The sequence below is a fragment of the Charadrius vociferus genome, unplaced genomic scaffold, assembly GCF_000708025.1.
Source record: "Charadrius vociferus isolate BGI_N301 unplaced genomic scaffold, ASM70802v2 scaffold14, whole genome shotgun sequence".
NCBI classification, from domain to species: domain Eukaryota; kingdom Metazoa; phylum Chordata; class Aves; order Charadriiformes; family Charadriidae; genus Charadrius; species Charadrius vociferus.
Window position 1 is genome coordinate 9,569,522 of NW_009648876.1, and position 26,507 is coordinate 9,596,028.

The 26,507-nt window shown below is 40.7% G+C and overlaps 2 protein-coding genes across 2 annotated transcripts; one reads left to right on the forward strand and one right to left on the reverse strand.

Moving 5' to 3' along the window:
• Positions 1 to 171: 171 nt before the first annotated feature.
• EIF2B2 (eukaryotic translation initiation factor 2B, subunit 2 beta, 39kDa) lies at positions 172 to 5,438 on the forward strand. The gene is made up of 7 exons (XM_009886973.1): positions 172 to 287; positions 849 to 997; positions 1,749 to 1,912; positions 2,194 to 2,289; positions 3,179 to 3,316; positions 4,018 to 4,084; positions 5,006 to 5,438. Exons 1-7 carry the CDS (start codon positions 175 to 177, stop codon positions 5,161 to 5,163), a joined length of 885 nt encoding a protein of 294 aa, XP_009885275.1. The 5' UTR covers positions 172 to 174; the 3' UTR covers positions 5,164 to 5,438.
• A 1,184-nt stretch (positions 5,439 to 6,622) lies between these two features.
• MLH3 (mutL homolog 3) lies at positions 6,623 to 26,453 on the reverse strand. The gene is made up of 14 exons (XM_009887037.1): positions 25,097 to 26,453; positions 24,126 to 24,238; positions 23,756 to 23,852; positions 23,159 to 23,359; positions 19,726 to 19,824; positions 18,985 to 19,055; positions 17,879 to 17,983; positions 15,747 to 15,819; positions 13,894 to 14,002; positions 10,494 to 10,653; positions 9,263 to 9,286; positions 8,969 to 9,050; positions 7,497 to 7,648; positions 6,623 to 6,848 (listed from the first exon to the last, which is right to left on the reverse strand). Exons 1-14 carry the CDS (start codon positions 26,451 to 26,453, stop codon positions 6,777 to 6,779), a joined length of 2,715 nt encoding a protein of 904 aa, XP_009885339.1. The 3' UTR covers positions 6,623 to 6,776.
• Positions 26,454 to 26,507: the final 54 nt, after the last annotated feature.

The following is a 26,507-nucleotide window of genomic DNA, read 5'->3' on the forward strand; positions in this document are numbered from 1 at the left end:
GTGGGCCCGGTGCAGTGGCGCTGGCGCGGCGGCCCGGGGGTGGGCGGGGGCCTGGGTACCTTTTCTCGGTGTTGCCTTCCTAGTGTCAGCGCCGGTCTCTGGCTGTAGGGATGTCGTGGGGTGGGTGTGCTCCGGGCAGCCGTAACGGAGGCCCTCCCGCTTCCAGGGGAGCTCATGGATCTGATCCGGAGAGAGGGCCAGAGGATGGCGGCAGCCCAGCCGTCAGAGACAACCGTGGGCAACATGGTGCGGCGAGTGCTGAAGGTCATTCGGGAGGAGTACGGCAGGTGAGGCATCCCTCTTGCTGTCACCTGTGCCCCTCCTAGGAGCCCAGAACAGCCCAAAACTCTGTGTGTTCTGCTGCTTCTGTGAGACCCCTGTAGTGTCCATCATCCCCTTTTCCCACCTCTCCTATAGAGGGATTCAGTGAGTTTAACATAAAAGGAAATCTGTCGTTTTCAGCATAGCTGATGATGTTTCCTCTAGAGAAACTCCACTTGACGTATGCGTTGTGGGTGTCTGAGAACAGTCTGTGCCCTGACCTCAGACTCTTCTCTCCATGCGTTCCCGGGAGGGTCCATCCCACTGGAGCGGTAGCCTTAGCCTGCTCCTCATCTGCGGGCTGCAGCGCTTGCACACGACATAGGAAGGTGCTTCCTGGCAGAGCTTCGGGTGTCCTTCTGCCAGAGGCAGCTAGAGAAGCTCTTTGGCACTGGCTGGTGTGCCTCCTGTCTGTGGTTTTCTTTCTCTCTGGTCACATCCAGGTGTGCTGTGCTGCGGGGACAGTACTTAGCCTGGCCGTGCCCCTGCGCTCTCTCCCGAGGCTGAAGGGCTGCTTCTCTCTGCAGGCTTCACGGGCGCAGTGAGGAAAGCGACCAGCAAGAATCCCTGCACAAACTCCTGACTTCTGGAGGACTGAGCGAGGACTTCAGAACCCCTTATCCTCCCCTCAGAGCTAATGTTATCGAAGCTATTAACGAGCTGCTAATAGAGCTAGGTACAGATGGGTCTGAACTGCCACATGAGTGAAACTTCTTATGGGATGGATGCTTCCCCCTCCAGTTAGGTGCAAAGAAAACAGCAAAGGGCTGGGAGGTTTAATGTGAAGGAACTGAAGTCCTGCTGCTCCCAGGACTTAAGTCATCTTTGGCTTACAGGGAGATGAGTGGAACATTGTGGAAGGAACAGTGTGGGGGACTATTGGCCTGTGCTCTTGGTCTTCTGGGAAGTCTTGAGTTGAGTCCTCTGAAGAAGAGTATCAAAAATATGCCAAGGTTGGACTTAATCCATGTGCACATATAACCTGACATTCACGCACAAAGCACTGTGATACATTTTTCTTTTTCTATGATCTTGTGACAGATCAGGCACCCAACTCTCCTTCTGAGGCCCAGGTTGCCCTGCCTCTCCTTTCCACGTGGTTCTAGTGCTATTGAACTGTAAAACCATTTGGTTTCTGTCAGTAGTTGTTGTGTGGGCATGGTGGTTACGCTGACCAATCCACTCCCCTCATGATGGAGGTTTCAATACTGCTATTTCTATGAGTAGCTAGGGAGCACGGGGCATTCAAGGGCCAGCTTCTCAGTCCCTCTCCACCGGTAAAAAGAATGGGGAGAAAAGCTGCTCCTGCTCTACCAGTGCTCATAGCATCGTTTTCGTAAAGAATGATGTTGTTGGAGGACAGCTCTAGCAGCACATGTGTTGCTTTTCCTGGCTGCTTTTCCACCCACGGCTTCCGTCTGTTACAGAGGGCACCACTGACAACATTGCTATGCAGGCGCTGGAGCACATCCACTCCAACGAGGTGATCATGACCATTGGCTACTCGCGCACTGTTGAGGCCTTCCTGAAGGAAGCTGCCCGCAAGCGGAAGTTCCAGGTCATCGTGGCGGAGTGTGCACCGTTCTGCCAGGTGAGGCCCAGGCTGGCTGTCTTCTCCAGGTGCTGCATTGTCTCGTGCATTTACTGAACTCTTGTCTCTGGAGGCAAGTTGAATGTTGTGGAAGTTCCTCTGCAGTGGAGAGACTGAAGACGGCTCGTTATCATACCCTCTGTCCTACAGTCAGAGGGCTGTATTTGTGCTCCATCACTCAGTATTTTTGCAGTTCAGACAAGAATTGAGTGCTGATACCTCTACAACTGCAGTGCAGGAGATATGTCCCAGGGGACCAATTGGATTCTCCCTCTTTTTAGGGTCACGAAATGGCTGTCCGACTATCTAAAGAGAACATTGAAACTACTGTCATGAGTGACGCAGCTATTTTTGCTGTCATGTCTCGAGTCAACAAGGTAAGGAGGGCTCCACTGGAGGAGGGAGTTCATGGCAGGTTGGGTGCTTAGGCCTCCCAAACCAGCTGCAGGTCCCAGCTGAGTCTTCACTGAAGACTCAAAATTGTAATAGTCCCTATTTAGAGCTGGGGTGGAGATTCATTTGGAACCCTACGTCAGTTCCATGACTAACTGCACACTGATAGGTTTTTCTGCCTTAGTGGCTAAGAGGCAGAAGAGTTACAAGAAAGCAAGCCAGGAGAGCCTCAAAGGATTAACCTCAGTTTTTAAAGAAGATGGAACAAAAAGCAGCATTTCCAAAGGGGAGAAACTCCCCTTGCCTGGAACACAAGATGGGTGGTGAAGGGAATTGCCAAGGTGTGTCCTTTTAAACAAATTTGTTCTGTACTTTTATAGAGATGAAGACTTGACACCCCAAACTAACAACAAAAAAAAAATTACTTGTAACATAGTAAAATCCAGCCACACAACTTCTTGCCTATATATTTTAAGCTGCTTTGCGTTATTCCCATTTTACAGCAAGGGAATTGTTGCAGCCAGCAATCGCATTACTTGTAAAAGCTTACTTTGCAGGCTTGTAGAACAACAGGGAACACAGCCCAGTTTCTGCTCAAGTGTTCCTTGCGGTAGAACATACATTTGTCCTCTGAGGTTCTCTGTGCTGGCCTCACCATGCTGGAGTCATGCTCTTGTTAGAGAGGAACGTCTCAGTGCAGAGCCAGTGCCAGACGAAACAGATCAGGCATCCAGCTGCCCTATAGCTCCAGCCTTTGGCTGGCTGGCTGTTCTGACAAACTCCTCCAGCTCAATCAGCAGGGTCCAAGCCAGAAAGCGTTTCTTCCCCAGTTTGCTGTGGAATATGCTATCTAATGCTGATTTTCCTTTTAAGGTCATTATTGGTACAAAGACAATCCTGGCCAATGGTGCTCTGATTGCTGTGAGTGGGACTCACACTCTGGCACTGGCAGCTAAACACCACTCCACTCCACTCATCGTGTGTGCCCCCATGTTCAAGCTTTCACCACAGGTAAGTACAGCAGCTATACAGGACTGCACGTGCTCTGCATAGAGATGGGGGGTGATTTTTTTTCCTTGTGGAAGCTTAGGGTGGACAGCACCATCTGTCCCAAGGCAAGGCTGATAAATGAGCCATCTCCCCCATCTAGCAGTATTACTTCAAATAGGAGATCCTCACCCAAATCTGGCACGCCTCAGGATCTCCTGGAAGCACCTTCCTCTGCCACGGGTGCTGAGTAAGCAGTGCACTGGGTATAAGGATGTAGACCACTGCCTACTAGAGACTGACATCACCATACTTATTTTTTTTTCAACCACTGCAGATTTCAAGTTACATCATTAGTGTTGAAAGACCCTGTGTACTGACAGAGGAGGTAGATGGAGATCCTCTAAACTGTTTCTTACACTCAGTACTTTTTCAGTATTGTCAGATGAAGTCGCAGACTGAGGAAGTCGCTTCTCTGCTCCAGTTCCCAAGGCTTTGCAGAATGGCAGCCAGGTCATAGAGGGCTCTAAAAGCTCTGAGGAAAAACCCTTCACCTATAGACGTTACAGAGGTTCTAGGCACAGGCACTATGTAATTATTGTAAACAGATGTATGACTTGGCAAGTTGTCTTCCTCTGCTTTACTTCCTTCCAGCACCCGGGACCTGTTTTCACTAATGAGGCAGTCTCATTTTTCCTGACCTTCCTGTACTCTTTCTCATTCAGTTCCCTAATGAAGAAGATTCATTCCACAAGTTTGTGTCACCACAGGAAGTGCTGCCATTCACAGAAGGTACTCGTTCTTCTTTATACAGGCTGGTTGAGCTAGTTCAGGCTATAATGTTAATATTTTTTTTTTAATAGCTCACATAAAATTTAAACACAAGACTGACCTCTAAGCCAAGACAGAAAATCCTCTCCTATTGTCTTAAGCAGAAAACAGTGCTGGGAACCATCCTATTTTATACATATTTTTTCTGTACTTTCTGTAATAGGAAGTTATTTCCTTTGAATGCTATCTCTGCACTTTTGCTTCTGCTCCAAAATAGTCAGTGTTTTATTATAGGATTGTGATAATGGTGCCAGGCAGGTGGCATTGTCCTGTGGGACAGAGCAGATGCCCAACATCAAGGGCAGCTTCCTTTCCTTCCTACAACTCATGTTAACTTCTTGAAACTTCATTATGTGATCCACTTGTTGAAACCCAGTATCTCTGCAATGGGCTTCCCACGCAAGCACCATCTTTAGAAAGGCGTCAGTTCCCAAGCCCATTTTCAGATAGCAAAGGCTCTTTCAAAGCCCCGTTTCTATGTGACAAACACTTTTGAAATGAAGATATCAGGTTTGGCATGGGTGTTTGGTTTTGGCCTTCTGAGCTTTTCTTTCAATAGTAACTTCGGCAGCATCCGGATTCTTGTATTCTAATTACATACTGGCAGGTTTTTTGGCAATTAGTAAATCTACATCGGAGGGGATCTGCGTTTTTTTTATCAGTAAAAGCTACCAAAAGGGAGTGCTGCGATTCATCCAAGATTGCTGTATACCTGTAATTCAGTGACATCAGTGAGGAAGTTGGAAAGTACTCAGGATGTTCCATTACTGACTTCAGGGTGGCGTGTGCATAGCCAGTTTCTTCAGGAGCTCAGGAAGATGCGCAGAAGGTTAAATGTACTTTGAGTTGCTTTGTCTAATATTGCTGCTATTCTCTTTACAGGGGAGATCCTGGCAAAGATCAACGTTCACTGCCCAGTGTTTGACTATGTCCCACCAGAGCTCATTACTCTCTTCATTTCTAACATTGGGGGTAATGCGCCTTCTTACATCTACCGCCTCATGAGTGAGCTCTACCATCCTGATGACTATGAGCTCTGATGCCATGAAGCATGTCACTCTCCAGACTTTTCCTATCTTTTTCTTTAGAAAGATACAACCGCTAATTAAAGTGTACGTTGCAAAGGCGGGTTGCTGTGGGGCATCAGTGGGGAATTTGCTCAGCAATGTCTTTCCTACACAAAAGCAACTGAAGACAGAGCTCTTGATGGGTATTGATCCCTGTGCTGTGTTAGAAGCCATGTGGCACTATTAACCCACTTGGGTTTTGAAACAACAAGGCTTATGTGTAAATGTCTGGGGCAGCTAAGCTGTTAAGCACATTTTCCGTATACAGCAGGAGTGTTACCAGTGTAGTGAGTTGTCTGCACCTATGATGTAGTAGCAGGCTTTAAGGTGTGCTTTCACATATGAATTATAGGAATCCATTGGCAATTTTCTTCAAAATGGATTTTTTTTCATAGAATTTTTTGACAATTTTTGGCAAGTTGCTGAAATACCAACCAGCTTTTTGTATAATGCTGGAATGGAAATTCCATTCGTGATGAAAGGCAGACCTTCAGAAGTCCCCTGAGCTAGCTTGTTCACCTCTGTGTCAGAAGGCAGAGCTCAAGCTCTCGCTTCACTTATTGTAGTCCGAGGGTCTTTCCTCTCCTGTACTACTTGAGTGACTGCAATTATTCTTGGGTAGAGATCATCTCATTTGGAAAGTTCTTGATTTTTGTGAGGGACATGGAATATTTTGAAAATCTCAAGCTCTTGCATGTCAGTCAGATCACTCTTCCTTAGTTCCTTTTATCAATGTATGGGCAATACACTACACCACAGTTAAGGCATCAAATGAAAGTAGTTTCCGCACATCCATATCTCTCTGATTCAGTTTTAAGTTGGATGTCAACAGAAACATCATCTTCTTTTACCGTTCTGAAATAAACTCTACTCCTCTACCTTAGACTGAGACACAAAATTGAACTGGAACCTGTAAAAAAAGTCTGCCTATTGTAAAAAAATGCCATGGGCTATTTAGTTATTTCTGCGGAGGTAAGTTTCCGTACCCTGAGAACGTGGGGCTATGCTAGGATTGAGAAATCTCTCACTCAAGAATGCAAACTGCAGAGAGCTGGAAAAAACAGCTGGGTGTGTCATTCATTGCCTAGTTAAATAAAAAGAATGTTTTTTGATCCTAAGTTGGCCTATATATAATATGAAGCTAGTCAGTCCTCATTCCAGCCACTGCCATGAGCCCAAGGAAAGAGTTTAGTGTTAGTTTTATTAATAAATACCTCCCCGTTTTCAAAGCACTATAAAATACATTAATTAGAAGTCTCCTCTCTACGCATAGTCTTGCTGTGCTTGCAGAGAAAAAGCACTTTAGTAACTGCGAGTAGCTGCAAGTTCTTGCCTCCGATAGTCAAGCACTGACGTAAGGCCCAGGCTTACAGTGTAATTCCTGAATGTTGAAGGTGCTTCTCCAGGCTACAAGGGTGCGCTCCTCCTGTCCTGTTCTTCTGGCTGGTCTCTGCTTCTTAGGTCAGTAGTCGGAGCAGAACTTTGGTGACCACACCGGCTCAGAAAGTTGGCTCCACATAGGGTATTGTTGTCTAACAACAGGGGAACCTGGATCACCCCAACACTTCCAGTGGCTGCAGCTTTGATTAGGGTCTTTTCTCTCCAAATAGGTGCCATGCTCGCACCATCTTCCGCAGTCTAGCCAAATTAGGTTTAGGCTGGAGGGAGAAAAATTAAGAAGCACTAAATCATAACTAAGTAAATGAGCTTCAATGCCTCCATACTCTTTGTCCTAATATAGTCATTCCCAAGTTTTTTTAATGTCTAATTCAAAGTCCCACCTGACTTTCAACAGAATCCAATTTCATAACTTAATATAGCAAAGTAATAGAAAAAGGGAAGCAGTAATGACTTTTTTATTATTTAAATGTTGGTTTTTTTTTTTTTTTTGCTTTTTTCCCCCCATTTTATAGCATCTTAGACTTTGGGGAAGTATGCATTTGTTTAATTAGCATCTTTACCACTAGTAGAATATGAGAATTGACATGTTTTCCAAGTTTTACACTTAAAAATTGCTAACACTTTAAATACATGTTTAACTTTAAGGACTAGTGGACTCCATTCAAGTCAATGTGACCATTCACATGAAATATGGTAAGATCCTTGCTAAAGTGTTTGCAGGACAGAGGTTTAATGTTCTGAAGTTTTATTTTATTGGTAACTGCTACGTAAAAATCGAAGTAAGATGCAGCCAGTGGTGATGGTTTCAAACTGGCCCACTGTAGTTCTAACAGACACAGACATGATACAGCTTTGATAATCCAGAGTATGGATTATCAAAGGCATATCTGTGTCCTACACAGTACCTGCTTTTCCTGTGGTAGATGGTTTGTGTCTGCAAGAGGCATCATGGAAGGTCTTCCATGAGCACACTGGAAGGGCAGCTGGCAAGATGACAAAGCTTCAATAAGCCTGCAGCTCTCCTCCAAAGTCAAATGCTCATTAAACTTAATAGCTCCTGAAAAAAAGATACAAATTATTGCATGTGGTGCCAAAGAGAGTTCAAACCACCCAGCAGACTTCCCTCCATAGCTGTGGTTTTCACAGAAAACAGGGCAGCTCGCAAAGATTAGCTGGGAGGTTGCAAAGGCAGTCCAAAGGCTGCAGTATGGCAGACTTAGGGCTTAGCTCAATTAACCGGTCTGCTGCATAAGGATCAGCTTTCCATGGCCTAAACGTTCACCTAACCCAAGTCTGATGGATGGTAAGATTATTAGGTTTTGACTTTCTAGATGACACTGCAAGAGGCAATGGGCTTTTTTTGTTTTCCTTTCTTTTTTGGGGGGGCGTGTGTGTGTTACTGCTGAAGATGCAACCAGTATGCAAATAAACAAGTATTAAACCAAGGCAACAGCTAATATCAGTTCCATAGGTTTTATCAGTTCTGTGTGCCTGCCACTGACAGGCATCAGTTCCAAGACCAAATTCTAACCCTGCCACTAAGTCCTTTCTAACAAGTGAGCACTTAATGACATCCAGAGTAAATCCAAGCAGAACATTAGGGAGTCATTTCAGAGGTGTTTGCTATCTCTAGCCTTCAGAGATGCACAAGACCATCTGCAATCTGCCTTTCAGCCATGGGACTTTTTTAGGTATAAAAAAAGATAAATATTGTCTGCCATTTGCAGAAAGTAGTGAAAATAGATGCTTTTGGTTCACATTTACCCCCTCAGTATAATCTTTTTAATACTGAATATGGCACAGAAACTGCCACAGAGGCTAGAGCTACTGCAGTCTGTACCTGTAAGGTCTGCTCATTTCTAGGTGCTGGAAAACCATAGTCCCTTAGAAGATGTAAATTCTTACTGCACTCCTTCCAAAAATACTTCAAAGGTCACAGGCACACTTAAACTAGCACTTTTGATACTTATATGAAATAAAAAGTGCTTTTGGGGAAGAGTATCTTAAGTCTTCTTTCCTGCTTGCTTTCAAGCATATTCCAGCAACTACCCTTGCCCCTTTATAGAGCTGCTGTTTGAATGGTTTAGATTTCACATGGATGAGTGCATCTCAGAACTGTATTCTATCTGTGCTTCATGTGAGGGTTGGAAAGTATTCGCATACAGGAATAAATCAGAGCAGTGTTGCTTGTCCCTCACAGTGCTGTCCATAAAAAGACCATTATCTCCTCATCCCTATGTAACACACAGTCTGTAATCCTGGAATTCCTGCAAATGCATTCTGAAACCACTTTCCCAGGGAGGATGTTGTTCAGAGACAGAAAGGTTAAAAAAAAAAAAAAAAAGAAGAAGAAAAGAAAACAGTACAGTTTCCCTACCATGACAGGCCTGGGAAGCTAACACCTTCAGAAACGTCAGAGGCAGTGTCCCTCGTGCTCCTCCTCCTGTGGTCTGCACTAGCTAAAAGTAGTAAGGGAACATCATCTTACTTTCCATTTAATATGAGAAAAAGAAAGAACTGTAACACAAAGGAAACTAAAAATGAGGAAAAGCTAGTGGATTATCGAGTCTACCTCTTTCATTTGAGGCTTAACACACTTACTCCCTTTGGTTCATGTTGAAAGTTTTGCATTATTACAGTCAACAGACAGCAGCAACAGACAGCAACTCACCTCAACTTGTTCTTGAATAAGCTCCTGGAAAGAAAAAGGTAATATCATCAGCTGCTATTTCTGCCTTTCATTGCCCATACCCTGCTTTGTGCACATCTGTATATAATTTACTGTGTAAGTGCCAGAACCAGGAAAAATTATGCCATTGCTAGTACACTGACCACAGTGTGAAAGATCGAGGTGCAAGTCCTGACCTCTCACAAGTATCTCATCAGACTTTAGACTAATCACTAGGTTTCTCTCTGCATCAGTTTCCTCTCTGTAGCATGGGTATAATGGAACTCCTATACTCAGAGGGCAATGAATGTGTGCTATCTTTGAACAGCTGCCCTTTCTTCTTTGGATAATAGTCCATGTGGATTTTGTTTCTGATGTCTAAAATGTAATGAATTCATAATCAATCATGAATAGGTGCTACCAGGCCTCATTAAAATAAAAAGGACTGCAGAATAGATCTGCCAAAACGCTCATGAGATATCAAGGTGTTGGCTAAGAATGAGTGCTCGTGAGGCACAGACCTGATCCCCTCCTCCACCACTTTTGGTGATCTTGGCTCCCAAATCACACCTGGAGAGTGCGTTTTGAGTGCTTCCCGATTACAGCAAGGTTGAAAAGAAAATTTAATGAGATGAATCATCTTCTCTGTTTCTTCTTTTCACATCAAAAGGCATGTATGGCAAGACTGGACTGATTAACAATGGCTCAGCCTAGTGGCTGAATATGGTACTCCAGAAACCATTTTTAAGGAGTCCTTGAAACAGTTATGATTGTGGAGAATTGTTTACAATGGAAACTGCACGTAATCAGTTCAGCAATTCCTTCCTCAAACTGCAGAACATCTGGAACAGCAGCTTTTAGAAAGCTGCATTGCCCATGTAGAGATTTCATGGAAACAACTTTAAATCCTGACAAATAATATTTCTGTATCAGCAATATTAATCATTTTATTGTTCATTCAAGCATTCACGAGCCCTAAACTGTTGAAACATCTGGACTATATACTATTTTTCTTAGCTTCTCCGCTAGCCCAAGTCTTAAACAGTCTCCTATCATTTCTGTTGTAGTTCAGGGATTTCAGTTTTGGGACTATTTAGCTACTAAAAGGGATGGCACTCACATCTGCCAAGGGAGACCTCACTGTCTCCCTCATAATAGAGATACTCTAATACCCTGGGGCCATTAACACAGAACAAGACCCAGTATCACAATTTCACCCATATCCACAGCTAACCTCCACAATGCTTTTAGTGACAGGTTGTCTTTTCCGTCGTAATTCATTGGCTTCTCTTTCTATAAAACAGAGCGGCACTTTCCTCACTAGAATCAAGGAGCTGTTGGTCTCAGGAAATGATAATTCAAGACCCAAGTCCTCCAAATTTTTGTAACAGCATCTGAGGAAAAAAAAAAAAAAAGAAATAAGACATCAACCACTAGCTATGTCTCAACAGCATGCGTAAATATTACTGTAGTCCCCATATATGTTTCTTCCTGCAACAGCTTCCAGTCTCTAAATCCACGCATCACAAGATTCCAAGTAATTTTGCTCTTTCAGCCTACATTCAGCCATGTTTTTTCACTGCAATCAACTGTACATATTTCATGTTCTGCAACCACAAGATCTAAGAGTTCCTGTACTATGGAGAGAAGCTTTATGTCTAAATTTATAAATCCGTCTTTTCTAAAGATGCACAATGTGTCTGGTTCAACACACAAATACACCAAATACTGAAATTACGCAGCATAAAGACTCCTTTACGTCTAACCTAAAAAATTGTCATTTCAATTAACATGTCATTGCAAATACTTACAAAGGAAAAAAGTTTTGTAAGAAATTTATGCTGGTTTAATGAACTTTATATCCCATTAAGGAAAGAGAACCCAGAAAAGAACAACCTCTAGTTAATCTGACATATGTTACCCTATGGATTCCAAAATACACACAAAAATGGGACTTCACAGTCAGATGAGAACTTGTCTTCAAAATGAAAATAACTGTAACAATATACAGTTTATTTTATTAACTCAGGCAATATTCACTTAAAACAAAGGTGATGAAGGTCAATTTTAGACAAGAGATTCTTTGAACAAAAAAGAAGGTAATCTAAACTTACTAAAATCAGTCACGAGAATAGTACAATTACTAGCCTCCATATGGAGGTGACTTGTGTAATTTCACCCCAAAAAAAAGAAGACATGTATAGCCTTCAGCAAGAGCAGAGAAAGACAGAAAAAGCCCATTGTGGTGAAATGACAGAATCCAAGCAGCTATTGAAGTCATTCAGGCCTTTTTTTTTTTTTTGGGAGAACAAAAAAAAAAAGGAAGTTCAAGGGAGTCAACAGAACAATGCTTAGTAGACAAATAATAGAATCAAAGCTGCAGGTGAACCAGAGGTCCAGCTGAACTATTAAATAGCAAGCATAGCTGAAGAGAAAGGTCTTTTACGGAAGTTAATTTATTTCACTATATCAAACTTCACCATAGAATATAGTCATACTCTGCCAGCAGCAATAACAACAGAATTTAGATTTTTACATAGTATCTTTCATTTGTAACTTTTTCGTAAGGATAGTCTCACAGAGTGATTGTAAAGAGATGAACTGCCAATAAATACGGATAAATTGAAGAGCAACATAATAAAAGCACCAGTAAGCCAGCACCAGCATATGCCAGCACCAGTAAGCTTCTTGAACTAATTATCTTAAGTGATAACTGAAAATCACAACTGGCATCCCACAGTACTGAATAATTTAACCAGTATCCTTAAAAGAAAACCATGCTTCTCTGATTTACTTTATCTTACTGATTTTTGTAGTATGTTTGAGATTTAGCTGATGAAGAAAAGTAGCTCACAGAATTTATTTGCTCTTTCAAAAAGCCTCTAATGCCATCTCTTAAAAGTGGCTAGAAATGCAAAAAGTTGTCATTGACACAGAAGTAACATTTGTCATGATTTCGAGACTATGGAAAAGAGGTACGCTGGCAACAGTTGGTCAGTGTATCTTCATAATTGTTTACTAATGATATGGAAAAAGAAGGGGCATGGTCAAGCAGGCAAATCTGTAGAAAACACAAAATTATTTACGTTAGCTGAGACTAAAGATGATGTTGAACTCAATCAGAACTTAAAAAAAGTAGAAAAATGATGAATGAAATGAGCAGGATGAATGAAAAAGGTATAACAAAAAATGGACAGAAAAACTGGATTCACTGCTCCTGAAGACAAATAAATGTAATTTATCAGGAATAATTTGATCTAGTTGTAGATTTTGTTGGCATCTACACAAATAGCAAAATTTAAAAAATACCCCACAAACAACTCTGTTTCATTGTCATGACTATTCAATAAACAAGCAATTCATGCAATCAGCAGTAGCCAAAATATCAGGTGTGGATATAATAGACAGAAAATACAGGCACAACTGCAAAGCTACTGTATAAATCAATGGGATACCCTCACTTGGTATCTTGTCTCAAAAGTAGATATATCAGAAATGGAAGACATTCAAAGATAAGTGCAAAAATAACTCGAAGTTGAACAAGACGCATTACAAATATTGTGATGTTAGCAAGAACATCATTAAGAGATGGGAACAAAGGCAACCAAATATTACTGAACTACATGAACAGGAATGGTTACGTTCTCACATTTTTCCCTAAGACAGGTACAACATAACAGTGCTTTACACTTCTCTGGAATTTCTGGTATTGGCTGTTGTCACACAAAAGAGTTACCAAACAGATACAGAAGTGATACTGTTATGATTGGAATACAGCCAAAAAGGGCTTTACACCAAATAAGTGTATCCCTATAATAGGCAACAATTTTAACAAGGAGTGATTTAAAAGCTGTTGAGTTTGCCAAAGGCATCACAAAAAAAAGCAGTTTGATAATAGTAAGGTAGTCCTCTGAATGTTAAGATAGAACTTCACCTGAAAATGAAGCACAATGAAGGGGAAAAAAACCACAAATGCATGTGGCAGGTGACAAGCAGGCATTCAGGGGAAAAAAAAGTCTGATTAGTGTCCAGTAGGTCTCCAATAGTCCAACAACAAATCTGCATCTAAACTCGCTGTACAAAAGCTAAATATCTTAATAGTAGCTAGGCCGCCATTCTGAAACATTTGGGAAACGGTGTTCATTAGTTACTCTTGGCAGGCACGTAGGATTAAGGAATGCATTTTTGAAGGATTCACAACAGAAACTTTCCATACCCCATCCTGCTCTTCTCAAACAGTGCCTGTTAAATCAGTGACTAGATTGACACTATGGGCACTGCACTCCAGTGTGCACTCCCAAGTCCTGAGCCCCAGACAGTAAGATCTGTCAGAGACTGCTTTGGCACTCTCCTGGCCCACACATGAAGGTTTACTTTCCCAGGGAAACCAGAGCACGTTGCAGAGGCACAGAGATGGCACACCATAGGGTTTTGTCTTGACATGTTGTAACAACCTGCCTGAGAAACACACCTATTTTCCTCAGCACAGATATAGCCAACTAGTCTCGGCTCAAGAAACAATCAACAGCTTCTTTCCTGAGCTTCACAGTAACCTAGCAATATATATAGAGATATAGATCTTCCTGGTCAACAGAGCCATCCCCGAAAGTTTAGAGCTACTGGCCATTACTAACCGTAGAAATCTTCTTTGTTCTTCCGTAACTTCAATCTCCAAAGGGGGAGAGATGGAAGAGGACAGTAATTTCTTCTTGCCACATGCTGCAGCTTCCTTCTCATAGGAATCTGTGAATGAATCGTTTAGAAGTATCCTCTCTTAGAATATTTATGCAGCCATTACCCTTAATGACCCTATGGTTTGGCATGTAATCCTCTGTTTGGATTAAAAAGTGACCACAGAATGCCTTCTCCTGCAACTTGTGGAGGACTGGGAATGTCACAAACCAGACATCTAGTCTCTGGGGAAGGGTTGGTTAATGCCACTTTGTTTTTTCCCACCAGTTCCAAAAAAGAGTCACCCTAAATAGCAAAAAAAAACCCTACTGATATATTTAGTCCAACTGACAGAGAGCGATTTTTCCACAGAGAAGTCTGATATAAATGGCAATAAAATACTATTCATTAAGCATTTATCCATTCAGTCTTTATTTTTTTTTCAGTACCTGACCAAAAGGAGCAGAGTTCCTGGGACCCTCTCTGCAAGAACTGTGCAGTCTTTATTGATGAAAGAGAAGGTCAATGATTTTTAAGTACTTGATGGATGGCTATTGTGCTTTTTAACACTGAAACCAATGGCTAATGAGCTTACAGAGAAGACCATTATCCCTTTGCAAACAGCTTCAGATTGTGGAAATTTCAGGCTTTAAGCACAGTATTCAGCTAAAAAAGGAACCGAATGAACTATGCTCTTTACTCTGCATCCCGTGTCTTATTCTTCACAGCATAACCACATAATCTTATTGATGTTGTTCTATTTCCTCTTCATTGTTTTTCCTATCAGTCTTCCTGCTCTTTCATTATGTCAGGACTATTTTAGTTTGATAGTTCTGTGGGTAGGGAGTATATCTTCTATTTTTGGAAACGCTGTAACGATTTTCAGCTGCCAATACTATGACTACTACAGATACTGAATGTCTGCACTCTCCTAGGGATCAGGATAAAGACGACAAATGAATATCCTCTTGGTTCCATCTATCCCAGATTCATCGTTACAATAAGTTACTTAGCAAGCTTTGCCTTTCAGACAGCTTGTTTGTACTTTTCTGTGCACATTATCTTTCTTCCTAAGACTATCTGAATCCTCACCTGCAATAAGCTGCTCCAAACGGATCCGTTCATGAGCTGCATGCTGGTCCACCAAAATCAAGAGGTTTCCATCTAAACACGTACCACAAGAGATGAGAAATAGGCAACTTTGTACTAGACAACTGCACAGGTTGGGAAGAATGACCACTCTCTAGAGGCCACATTTAGAAGATAACTATCAGCCAGTTTTACAGAAATAAAGTGAGGAGGCGGCTGTGTTGGCAGAACATTAAGTCACTACAGAACAGAAATTTAGTGATCCAAACTGGCATTTAAATTAAGGTAATTAGATTGAGTCAGAAACTCTTGTCTATTGACATCTTCATCTAACCCCAGAATGAGAGCTGAGGTCACTCACAAGCTGTTCTGTTTAATACAGTCTTTAAAAATGTTACGAAAACTACTGGTTTTGAATGCCTTTTTTGTACAGCTTCAGCAAGCCTCAACAATTAATATGTCCAGACACTGTGAACAGAGTCTGAAAGATGTTAGTAATTTGAGTACAATCTATTTTTGTAACACTAATCTGAAGGCAGTAGGAACATTCAACAACGTCCAAAATAAAGATAAAGAAGATCCAGGAAATTTCAAGTGAAGACTAACATTTTCCTCTACTCTCAATATCATCCCAAGGCAAGAAGAGAATATAAACAGGACAGTGTTCCCTCTGCAGTCTAACTGCACTTGACAGCCACCTCAACTTCATGTTAATAACCACTCTTACCTGCCTGTTTATCCATTTCATTCCTAGTGTTGATTAAACAAGCAATAAATTTATTGTCCACTTGCTGAAGAACCTGTAAAATACTCAGAAAAATCATCACCCAGTTATAAAATTATTTTTTAAATGAAGGTAAACAAAAGAAGATGACTATCAAAATGGATCAAGCGCAACAAACAGCTAGTAGAATGATTAGGGGAGTGGAAACCACATATTTTCCAATCCCAAAGGCTTAAAAAAATTGGCCTAGCAAAACTGAGAGGTATGTAATTACTCTTTAAAAATACAGTGGGGGGTCAAATATGGAAAAGGCAGCAGTTATTTAAGCTAAAAGACAATACTGGCAGGAGGTTAAATGACCATAAATCGCTCATGAAACAGTTTACTCTGGAACTAAGAGAAAGTTTCGAAATATCCAAGAAAATAATTCTGGATCAATTTTTTCAAAGAGAGTCATAAGGGCAAGAGCTCTAATCGTTCTAAGGTGGAGCTGGAAATTTACAGAATGGATTAAATGCTTGCATAGAAGCCTCCTTGAGTTGGGAATTAAAGCTGTGCACAGCAGCTCTGAGTATTTGATTTGCTGATATCACCAAAAGCGAATGTAAACAACCTTTTTTAACCTGCCCTGTGTTTAAGGACGTGTGCTGATCATCCATAGAAGCCAGGAAGCACTTTTTCCGCTAATTTTCTGATGTAAAATTTGCTTCTGTGACTTGATTCCACCTTCCCCTCAAGCATCAGAAATCAACCAGAGCTACAGGGAATACTGACGAGGGATGCACAATGCTTTCAGTATCTTACTGTTGGATTTAAATTAACAGATATGGTGTTAGGGAGGAATTTCTCTCCAAGTCACATAGATAGAGCTCACTCCGAATTCTCTGTCTCACAACATGTGCATTGTTCACCTCCTAGGTAAAAATGAACAGGTAATCCTATTTCTCTACAAGGATGCAAGACATAATGATTCTTTTTATTCTTTTCCTGTGGCATGATGCAACACTTTGTGCTTTTGGTCTTTTCTACAGAGATTCTCAAAATTGCTACAGTGTACTGAAGGCAGTATTTAGCTTCTTCAGAGATGGAATGTGATAATTTCTTCTAGCTTTACCTTCTTAAAAACATACAAAGGAAAACATTACGCAGGTAAAGTTAATCACAGAACCACTCAGTAAGTTTTAAAGCACAGTTCGTATTATGAGTGAACAGAAAAATGGTACCTTCCATTTTCCACCTTTCCTCTCCTGTCTTTTTGAAATATAATCTGTTTACTGCAGTAATTTTATTTATTCCCGTTATTCTTGCACACGCAACATAAGCAAGGGAATCATTTGGATCCTTGTCCACCCTGGAGATCAACATTACTATGCCCCACACAGTTAGAACCTGCAATCTCAAAGTCAGCAACCTGACTGCATGAGAATAACGCTAACTGGGCCTGTAAGCCTTTTCTCAGTGGGATGCAAGAGAAGGAGAGAATTTACTTTGGCATTTCCATCCAGGCAAACCACCAAATAATCTAAACCGAAGCCACATTTATACTAGCTTTTAAGGTAACATTCAAAACATTTGCTAAAGAAGCACTAAACCAGTTAAACTTGATGCTAAGATGCTATTTTTAAGAATCACTTTTCAAGGGAGACATAAATCTTAAAGTGAAATTTCAAGTCTTTTCACAAAATCTGGGATTTACTCTTGAAACCACTCTGCTGAAGAATTAAATTTCTAAGGTCAATAACAATGGAATATACAGGACATAGATTTCAGAGGAACACAAACTAAGCAAATGCCTACAATAAATAAAAAACCCTGCCCTTTGGAATATCATTTATTTAACAGTGTTTCTAAGCAGCAGTAACAGGGCTGCTTCTGAATTTGATTTAACCATACAGTCAAAGAATTTTAGAGTCACTTGCAGATAGCTGACTAACCATGAGATGATACTAAGATCGGGCATGACATATGTGTCCACTGGTATCACACAGCAACCAAGAATGCTGTTTGTGCTTGTGAAAATTAGGGATATCAGCTGTTTCCCTGGATACCTCTTTCCCATCAGGCAGAAACATCAGCAAATCCCATCTGCTGTGTGGGAATTTGGGGGTGAAAACTAGTAATAGGTCATATTGTACCTGCATTGAATGAACCATTTCTTTGGTGAAACGATAAGGATACAAGATATTGTGAATTTTCACAGCCAGATTGTCAGCCTGACTGCTGGTCACATCAACAGCAATCTGTAAAAACAGAATTACAGATCAAGTAGGCAATAAAGGATATGGCAAAAAAAAAACAAACGCGCACACAGAATACACCAAATAAACCAGCTTTAAGAAAAACTGGAAGTAACTCTGTATTTTGACAAACCAATCTTTCTACACAAGAATAGCACTAGCTAAAGATACTATCCAGCAATCCCTCTGCTTCCATCCCCATATACTTTTCCATCTGGATATTACCTGCTAACTTAAATGCATTCAGTCGATTTAAAGTACCTATCAGAAAACCTGAAGTTAATTATCAGCCTACGTGAGCTTTCAATGGATTGCATTACAAAAGATGTATTATCCTGAAATGAGTCAGAGTACACGTCACAGTGAAAACTGAACAGAACTGTTCCTTTTCAGAAACTCACCAGCACGTGGTTTGCTACTCCATCCCTATTGTTTGCAGGTGGAAATGGTTACATACATATGTTTACACATACACAAGATGATGATTAAAGATAATACTACCTCATGACAACAAAGGAAGTTTTTCTAAAAGCTCCAACATTGTTTCCCTCTCACATGCTATAATCCTGCCAGGCTATAAAAACAAGTATAGTAAAATACACTTTTAAGATCCATTGCATCCCAGAGAAGAAAGCTCGGTTATTTTAATGCTGTCCTGAAAGAGGACAGACACTGTATTACAATTTTGCCATCCTTTAACTTTTGATATTAAGAAGACTATCTCTGTAGAGGGAAAGACAGCTTACAATAATGTTTTGCTTTTGAAATGATACAAAACAAAAGATTAGCCTGATACCTGCTTCTCTCACTTTGAATAAATCCACAATATTACATACATATAAATAGTCTATAAAAACACATAGCATCCAGGTCTATAGTTTAATATATCGCTGAGTAACTTATATGCAATGGTTACAATATTTGCAATTTTAGTCCCCGTGTCAGAAAACAACAGAAGGCTAAACTGACTCCTATTTTAGCATGAGATGAGAGATAATACTTACCTCTGGGCAGGGAACAAAAACAGGATTATCCCATTCTGAAAGCAATGACTGGAGAGACTCCCCTTCATCATCTAGGAAAGAACACATAGATAATACAGGAACTACCACCATCCACCAATAGAAGGGGCATTGGGTACTTCTACCTCACACAAGTATTATTATATTTTTTCCCATCATGAAAAGGAGAGAATGTAAAAACAAAAAATGGAACATGAGACTCGGCTTCTTTATTGTCGTCTTTAACTCAGAAGGACACTGCAGCTTTCTGACTCCTAAACATGCTGCAGCACAATTCAACAGGCCCTTGAAATGGGGTGGGGGGAGAAGGAGGGAAAGACAGACCTGTTTAGCTACCCACTCCCTCTGGACAAAGCTACATACCAAAAGGATGATTTCATCATTTCCACCGCAAAAAAAAAATTGTGAGGATTGAAACTATTTTTCACATTCCAAGGTTGGAACGAGTACAAAGAAGGGAGTAGGTAATTAGCCTTTAAACTACTGACATAATTCAACAAAGAACTGGGTATTTCATCCTGTAAATAAGTATCCCCTAACCTGCCTTCAACCCTAAAAGAACTCTTTTTTTCCAGTTCTAGATTTGAGATGACTCACACGGTCCCATTGTTAACAGACCTTGAGTAATTCTGGGTTCCTGTTGGGACACCTGGGAGAATGCTTTGATTTATTTTTTTTTTTTTTTAACCAAAGAACGTTTGTGTCCTGGAAAGCTGGCCCTACCTCTCAGATCCTGGCTTGCTAGAGTCTTCTCTTTTCGAGGTCTAGGAAGGAAGGGTAGCACAATCTCACTTCTAAAGGGATGGCACCTGAACCAAATCCCTAAACACAATATAAATTTACTGCTGGAGATTCAACAGCATGCAAAATTACAAAAAGCTATACAATTATTATATTCTCATAAAGGAGCGTGTGCTTAGCCCTGTACAAATTAGAGTATCTTGCTGATTTTGCAATCTAACATTAAGAAATATACATAAAAAGCTGATAATTATCAGATACACTTGTGTCAGGAAATGTATTATTTCAAAATATTACCGTGGCTTCTGCAAGACTGTCCTTCTTGAAAAATGGCTGCTGCATTAATAACTTAAGAATTATTTCCAGAATTAGTGCAATCAGAAGTGTTATCCCCAAAGGAAAGAGGAGGTATGTAGTAAAGTCTGTCAGATATCAAAACACTTTTGACTTCCCTCTTCTAGGGTGTGGCAAAACTATCAGTCTATCACCACTCCTATCAATACTTAGCACAGTTATCAGGAACTTGTAAAACTGAAAACTACAAGTCAGTGAGACCACATGAGATATCAGTGTAAGCCTAACAACATGTTCCTACCCACCCAGAAATGATTTAATGATATTACAAAGCAGGACTGTTATCAAGATTATTAAGAAAAGTGGCTCAGATTTCCAGCGCAGTGGTAAACATTTCACCCTTCCTTTGGTACAATTCAGACTTCTATTCTTTGTGAAATAATAATGAATTAATAAAGTTCCTTTCTACCAAGAAATTAAGGGTGTGCATTCAGGAAAAGTGGCCAAGTGATAACGCCAAAAAAAAACAGCTGCGTGCTGATAAGCTCAGTATGAAAAGGTTCTACTAGATCCTAGGTCAGTCCATAGACTCCTGACTGTTCCTCCATCCCAGTAAGGACCAGTGATGGTCCTACCCTGGGGGAATGAGAATCCTTTCAAGAATCCAAACTGGAAGCCCAGCATGGGAGAGTAACTCAGCATCCCACTGTCACAAAGCCCAGAATAGAGGACAAGATGGCCTGACGTGGTTCCCGGTAAACTGTGGCAAGTTGACGAATGCCACCTAATTCAGACTTTGACAGAACTTTTATAGCTATTACCATTCAAAGATATTATCCCTCAAGTCCACAGAAGGATCTATCATCTGTGTGAACTGAAGTCCAGTATTTTATAGATAGAATCATCAACAAAGATTTATTTCCCTGCCTCTTGCTGCAGGGAAAATCCTTGTTCAGGACATAAATTTTTCATAAAGCTAGGATTTTCTTGCCCAAAGGCCAGTGAGAATTCAGAGCTGGCAGAGATATTATTAATGTGATTTTTCTCACAAGTAACATCAGAAAAGGTGCTGAGGGTAATAACGTATCTACTTTATATGTGCAAACCACATGCAATTACCCTACTTGAGTATTCATTTTCAGTTCCCTCAATTAGATCATTAAAATATATTGGTGTAATGACATATCAGTCAATAATGTAATAAAAGTAACAAAAAATGCAAACATAGCTGGCATAACAATGAAGACCAAGCTGAACTGGTATGTCAACCTACTACGAATGCATAGCATTAGATTATTCAAAGAGGCATTTGATGGTGAAATGAAGCTTGATAAATTTTCCTGTAGCAATCAGTTTAATCAGTACAAAGACGCCTGACTCTAACCTACAAAACCTAGCATTTCTGTTGCGCACATGGCATGTGACTGGAAAAAACACCAGACGGCCACTACTGTCATGGAAAAGAGGATATGGATCATTCTTACCTCCTTCCACCTGCCACGAACCAGTGTAATTTCCCTAAATTTGTGTATGAGATGCTGTTCTTAATAAATCACAGGGTTACGAAATTGTAAGTCAACACATGGAGTTACTGACACTACTCTAAAAAGCAAAATGAAAGCATACATAGCAAGTGAAGAAATTATTCCAGTCCTGGATATTAACAGCAATCCAAAACAAGTGTTCAACATGAAGAGACACAAATGCTGTGTTAGGACACAGTTATGTTTATTCCTATGACTAAAGAGGATTAATATCCTTTGCTTGGAAAATGTGTGAAAGAACATGTTTGTTGAACTTTGAAAATCTAAGATATACAGGGTCTAGCTAAACACCTTGTGAAGATTTGGGAGGTCTGACCTTCAACCTAAGAGAAGCAAAAAAGCTGCAGTAGACATCTCACCAAAGAATAACACCACTGACAGGGTTAAGAAAGACTGGCACCATTGACACGACGGAGAGTAACACCAATGACAAGGCTAAGAAGGAACAATGCCATTGGAGGTAAAAAAATGCAACACAATATACGTCTTCAAAGACTACAGACTATACATAATCTGAAAGCATAAGGGTATGTGAGGTATTCTCTTCATAAACATGAATGCACTATCCAAACATTTTGGATAGAAGGTCAAGCTCCACATCTCAGTGCTTTGGCTGGCTACTAAACAGCACTGAGGACAACCGAAACTGGTAAACCACAGAAATTAAAAGTGTTAGTCAAGGAGTGTACTTGCAAGTAATTTTACCTAATAAAAACAGAGATGTTCTTCTCCTTGTAACAAATTTACTTCAGTGGAACACAACAGATATTAAGAATTATTGTCATCAATTACTATACTTAAAAGGGAATAGCACTTATAGACAGACCAAGGAACAACTTTGAACAAAGACAAATCCATGGAAGGGAAAATTACCAAAGACAGTATTCTGCCGAGCCAGATCAGGAGGACAGAGAAAGCCAAACCCAACAGACAGATCAATGAGGACTCATGAACACCACACCACTGACGAACCAATACAGTGTAGTGTCCTGTCACCCCTGGAAAGGCTCCATCATCAAACCACCAACAACACTGTACATCTCCTACAGCTTTGTAGGAGATGTAGGAGATGTAGCTCCTACAAAGTGTGAAGGAACAGCCTTCCAACATCTGCAGAAAGGAGACTATACGTTCTCAATGAAGAGTAGATTTATGTTCATTTTTCAAGGGTTGTCTTAAATTGTGTATGCAGTTAGGACAAAATGTTAAAAAGCACAAAAATTTTGTAGTACACTTAAAGTGTGTCCCTTGCTTTTATGTAACAATGATTTTATATAACTGTGATCACAGTTAATGTCATGATGCCCAGTCAGCTGTCTATTAATTGACAAGGTGCTGTCATTTCTTTTTATTGTCTTATTAAAAATTATCTTTTAATATCTTGAATGTTAATGTTTTGCTGTCTCTATAGTCTCCAGCAATTTCCTGTTTTCCATACAGCTATTCCATGTAAGGCAGTGGATATTTCAGTATAAACTGTCAGGTGCTGTCAGCAAGATATTTTATGCACTTAGCAGAACACAAACAGTTCTCCTCCTCCCTATTTGTACAATGACAATCACCAGTACCCCTCTTACCATTCTTTGAGACAACATTCACAGCCATTGTTGTTATATCTTGAATGCAGGCAGCTTGAAATCCTTCAGTAGGAGGAGTGCCATAGGTGCTCAGTCCAGTTGCTGTATTGATGTATATTGTCCTACCCGATGAAACATCAAAATCTTGCAGCCAGTCAGAACACCACAGATCATTCCTGGGATTGTCCGTGCTTGTGTTGTCTGCAGTGAATTCCAAGTTACTTGAGGAGGTCATATGGGGAACCTCAGTATCTTTCAAATTTTGTTTTGAGGATTCATCTAATGCACTTTTATCATTGCAGATGATGTTAGTACAATCTTTTTTAGCAGGTAATGATAACATGCTGCTTGAAGAGACTGTATACTCCCCTTCTATGCTGCTGAGTGGTGATGGGCTGACAGTACTTTTCATGGACTCTGCTCTCGTACCATCTGATTGCCAGCATGTATCCCCCTTAGAAACGCTGTAATTACTTTCCCTCGTTTTTTCCACTGAGGAAGATGTTTGACAAGGATTGTACAAAAAATCATTATTTGAAGACTCAAGATTAAAAGAGTAGTCATCTTTTCCACCTGAATCTGTTTGGGATTGTTCACCAAGTTGTTCTACTACTTTGTGGTCACTTTTCATTCTGGACAGTTTAGATGATAATGATCCTGGAGATCTTTTACAACTTATACTTTTTTTATTAACCTGAGGGTAATCAGACAACGTCAAAGAACTCTGACAAAGGGCTTGTTTGTCCTGTGAAGTTTCTCCACTGCAAAATAAAGTCTCTTCCAAAGAGCCAAAAACTTGGCTACTACTATTAGAATCTGTATCTTCCAAAGTCGGAGTTTCACAAGCACTCAAGCTACCATGGTTGTCATTCTCATTCTTTGAAAAGTCACAATTAGCTTGTGAATTAAAAACTGGGAGATCAAATTCACTCTGCTCTGACAACGTTGTTGGTAGCGTACACTTGACTCTCCCATAGTATCTCCTGAACTTTTCTAACGAACCCAGCTGTGTGGACAAGCTCAGCTTCTTAGAGGGCTGAGATCTCGGCACAGCTATTTGTCTTCTAGTGCTTTTTATAACTTTATCGTGAGGAATACCTGAAGCAGTTGCCAGTGGCAATTCTGTGACATTCGATGTCTCATAATGTCTTTTACTGGTGGCAATAGGCATAGCTATCCCCTCAGTCACCTGATCTGACAAAGTTTTTTTCTCTAACCGCTCATTACCATCAGCAATGTATACTTCTCTGGTGTAAGGAGGTGTGTATTCTTTATTTGTATTACTGGAAATATCCTTCGCATTTGAAGACTGAATCAGAAAATTCACCTTGTGGCCAAAAATATCCTTGGCACTGACAGGGCCGGGTCCACACTGCATGTTTAATGGAAGATTTGTTTCCATTTGTTCACATTCATGTGGGGGGTCATTTTGCATAACATGTGTTGTGGCTGTAGAGCACAATTTTAACAGTATTGAACCAACAGCCCCTTTTCCAGAATCATCTATCACTTCAGCTGTTTCCCGGTCTCCTCTTCTTGCATTACAGTGTCTCATCAATGAACTTCCAGAGACAGTTTCAGGTCCCATTGTTGTTTCAGTAGGGTCTTCCCTATCAGTCGGTGACTGAATAACATCATTATTTAAGATATGGACCATATTGTTTTTCTGTACTACTTTGCCTTGCTGGCTTCCCACATCTTTTATGTAATTCTCTGTGCAATGCTGCAGGTCACCACAACTATCTATTTTTCTTGTTTCTGATCTGGCCCCTCCGCTAAAAGAGGAAGAAAGATTTTCCAAAGGTTTCAGACGAGTATCAGACGCATTTTGGGAACCGTTGGTGTCTTTTGGCTCCTGCTCTGAGATATTTGATATAATGAAATCAGAAGCTGTGTCATCTCTGCTTAGCAGTGGAATCTCCACTTTGTTATTTCTACATGGATCAGACAGTTCAGCAATCTTCTGATTTGGGGCAATTTCGGTTTCCTGTAGATTTTTATCTGACTCTATAAGATTTGAAGACTTTTTTCCAGTCACAGATTTCCTTTTGACATCTTTTGATTGAAAGTTAGACATTTCATAGGAATCCACAATTTCATCACATGCTTTCTTAAAACTGTCTTGGATACTCTTCTTGTCAGAGAGTGAGGGCTTGAGAGCTGCAGCGTTATACAAACAAAAGTCATTATCTTCATTAAATTCTCTGATGTCCTCACTACCTGGTTCAATAAATAAGTGTTCTTGTTTCAAAAATATTTTCACTCCTTCCTCTATGCAAGTTAGAAGAACATCCCAATTCTGGAACTCGATTAGAGTTTTTGCAGGTTCCAGACACACATCATAGTCACTGTACACACAGGTCACATTAAGAATAAAGATCCCGTACAACTCTGGGCCACAACGATGGCGACCAGGGCTTGAACTAGCCTGTCTGCTCGCAGGGCCACTTTTTGCCTTGCAAATGACACTTTCTTTTCTTAATAAAAAATCAATTAGTTTATGTAGTCTCGTCTTTAAAACAAGCCTCCTATTCACATACAAGAACTGCATATTCTTGTTGTAATGTCCTTCAGTACTGATATAACCACTTAGCTCAAATCCCCCAGACTTATAATTTATTTCTCGTAACTTCTGGGATCTGCCCAGTCCATAAATTTGACAAAACCGGGAGTATACATCTCTTGTCTTAGGGAGTTGAAGCACCATAGAACAAGAAGCATCATTCCTTAAAGAAAGTGAAACAGAGGGGTGCATCAGCGAAATAGCCTCTACTTTCTGTCTCACCCTCTCAAATTCCAGCACAGGATCCATACACTTTCTCCTTACTGGTAACTGATGGAACAGATTACACACAGTGACTGTAGTTCCACCACTTGGTCTGCTCAATTCAGCTTCGCAGACTTCCAGTGCTTGCCCATTGTGAAACAGTTTCACAAATGTGTTTGCTGTCCTGCTGGTCTTAGATGAAACTTCCACTACGCTGGCCATGTTGGCTATGCTTGCCACAGCCTCCCCTCTAAAGCCATAGAACTTCAGGTTCTCCAAGTCTCCCACTGAGCTGCATTTGCTGGTGAAGTACCGTTTTCCCATTGCATTTAAGTCCTCTCTCCCCATCCCGGAGCCGTTGTCCACCACCTGGATCTTAAAAGCTTCCAAATCCACCCTGATAGCTACACATGTTGCTTTGGCATCAATGCTATTGAGGACAAGCTCCTCAACACACTGCCCCAGTGAGCTGATAGTCACTCCAGAACGCAGCCTGGCTCGCACATCTTCCACCAAACATTTGATCATGTCAAAATCAGGAAGACGGGAAACTCAAGAAACTGCAGGGAGCTCACTCCTCCA

Bases quoted from the DNA above. Each gene is read 5' to 3' on its own strand.
- EIF2B2 (XM_009886973.1), top strand. From the start codon at position 175: ATGGATCTGATCCGGAGAGAGGGCCAGAGGATGGCGGCAGCCCAGCCG. The intron at 2,290-3,178 runs GTAAGGAGGGCT...TTTCCTTTTAAG, and splicing joins TCATGTCTCGAGTCAACAAG to GTCATTATTGGTACAAAGAC. The intron at 4,085-5,005 runs GTACTCGTTCTT...TTCTCTTTACAG, and splicing joins AGTGCTGCCATTCACAGAAG to GGGAGATCCTGGCAAAGATC.
- MLH3 (XM_009887037.1), bottom strand. From the start codon at position 26,453: ATGATCAAATGTTTGGTGGAAGATGTGCGAGCCAGGCTGCGTTCTGGA. The intron at 23,360-23,755 runs GTGAACAATCCC...AATTCACTGCAG, and splicing joins CAAAGTAGTAGAACAACTTG to ACAACACAAGCACGGACAAT. The intron at 19,056-19,725 runs GTAGGGCCAGCT...GTTCTTTCCTAG, and splicing joins AGCAAGCCAGGATCTGAGAG to ATGATGAAGGGGAGTCTCTC.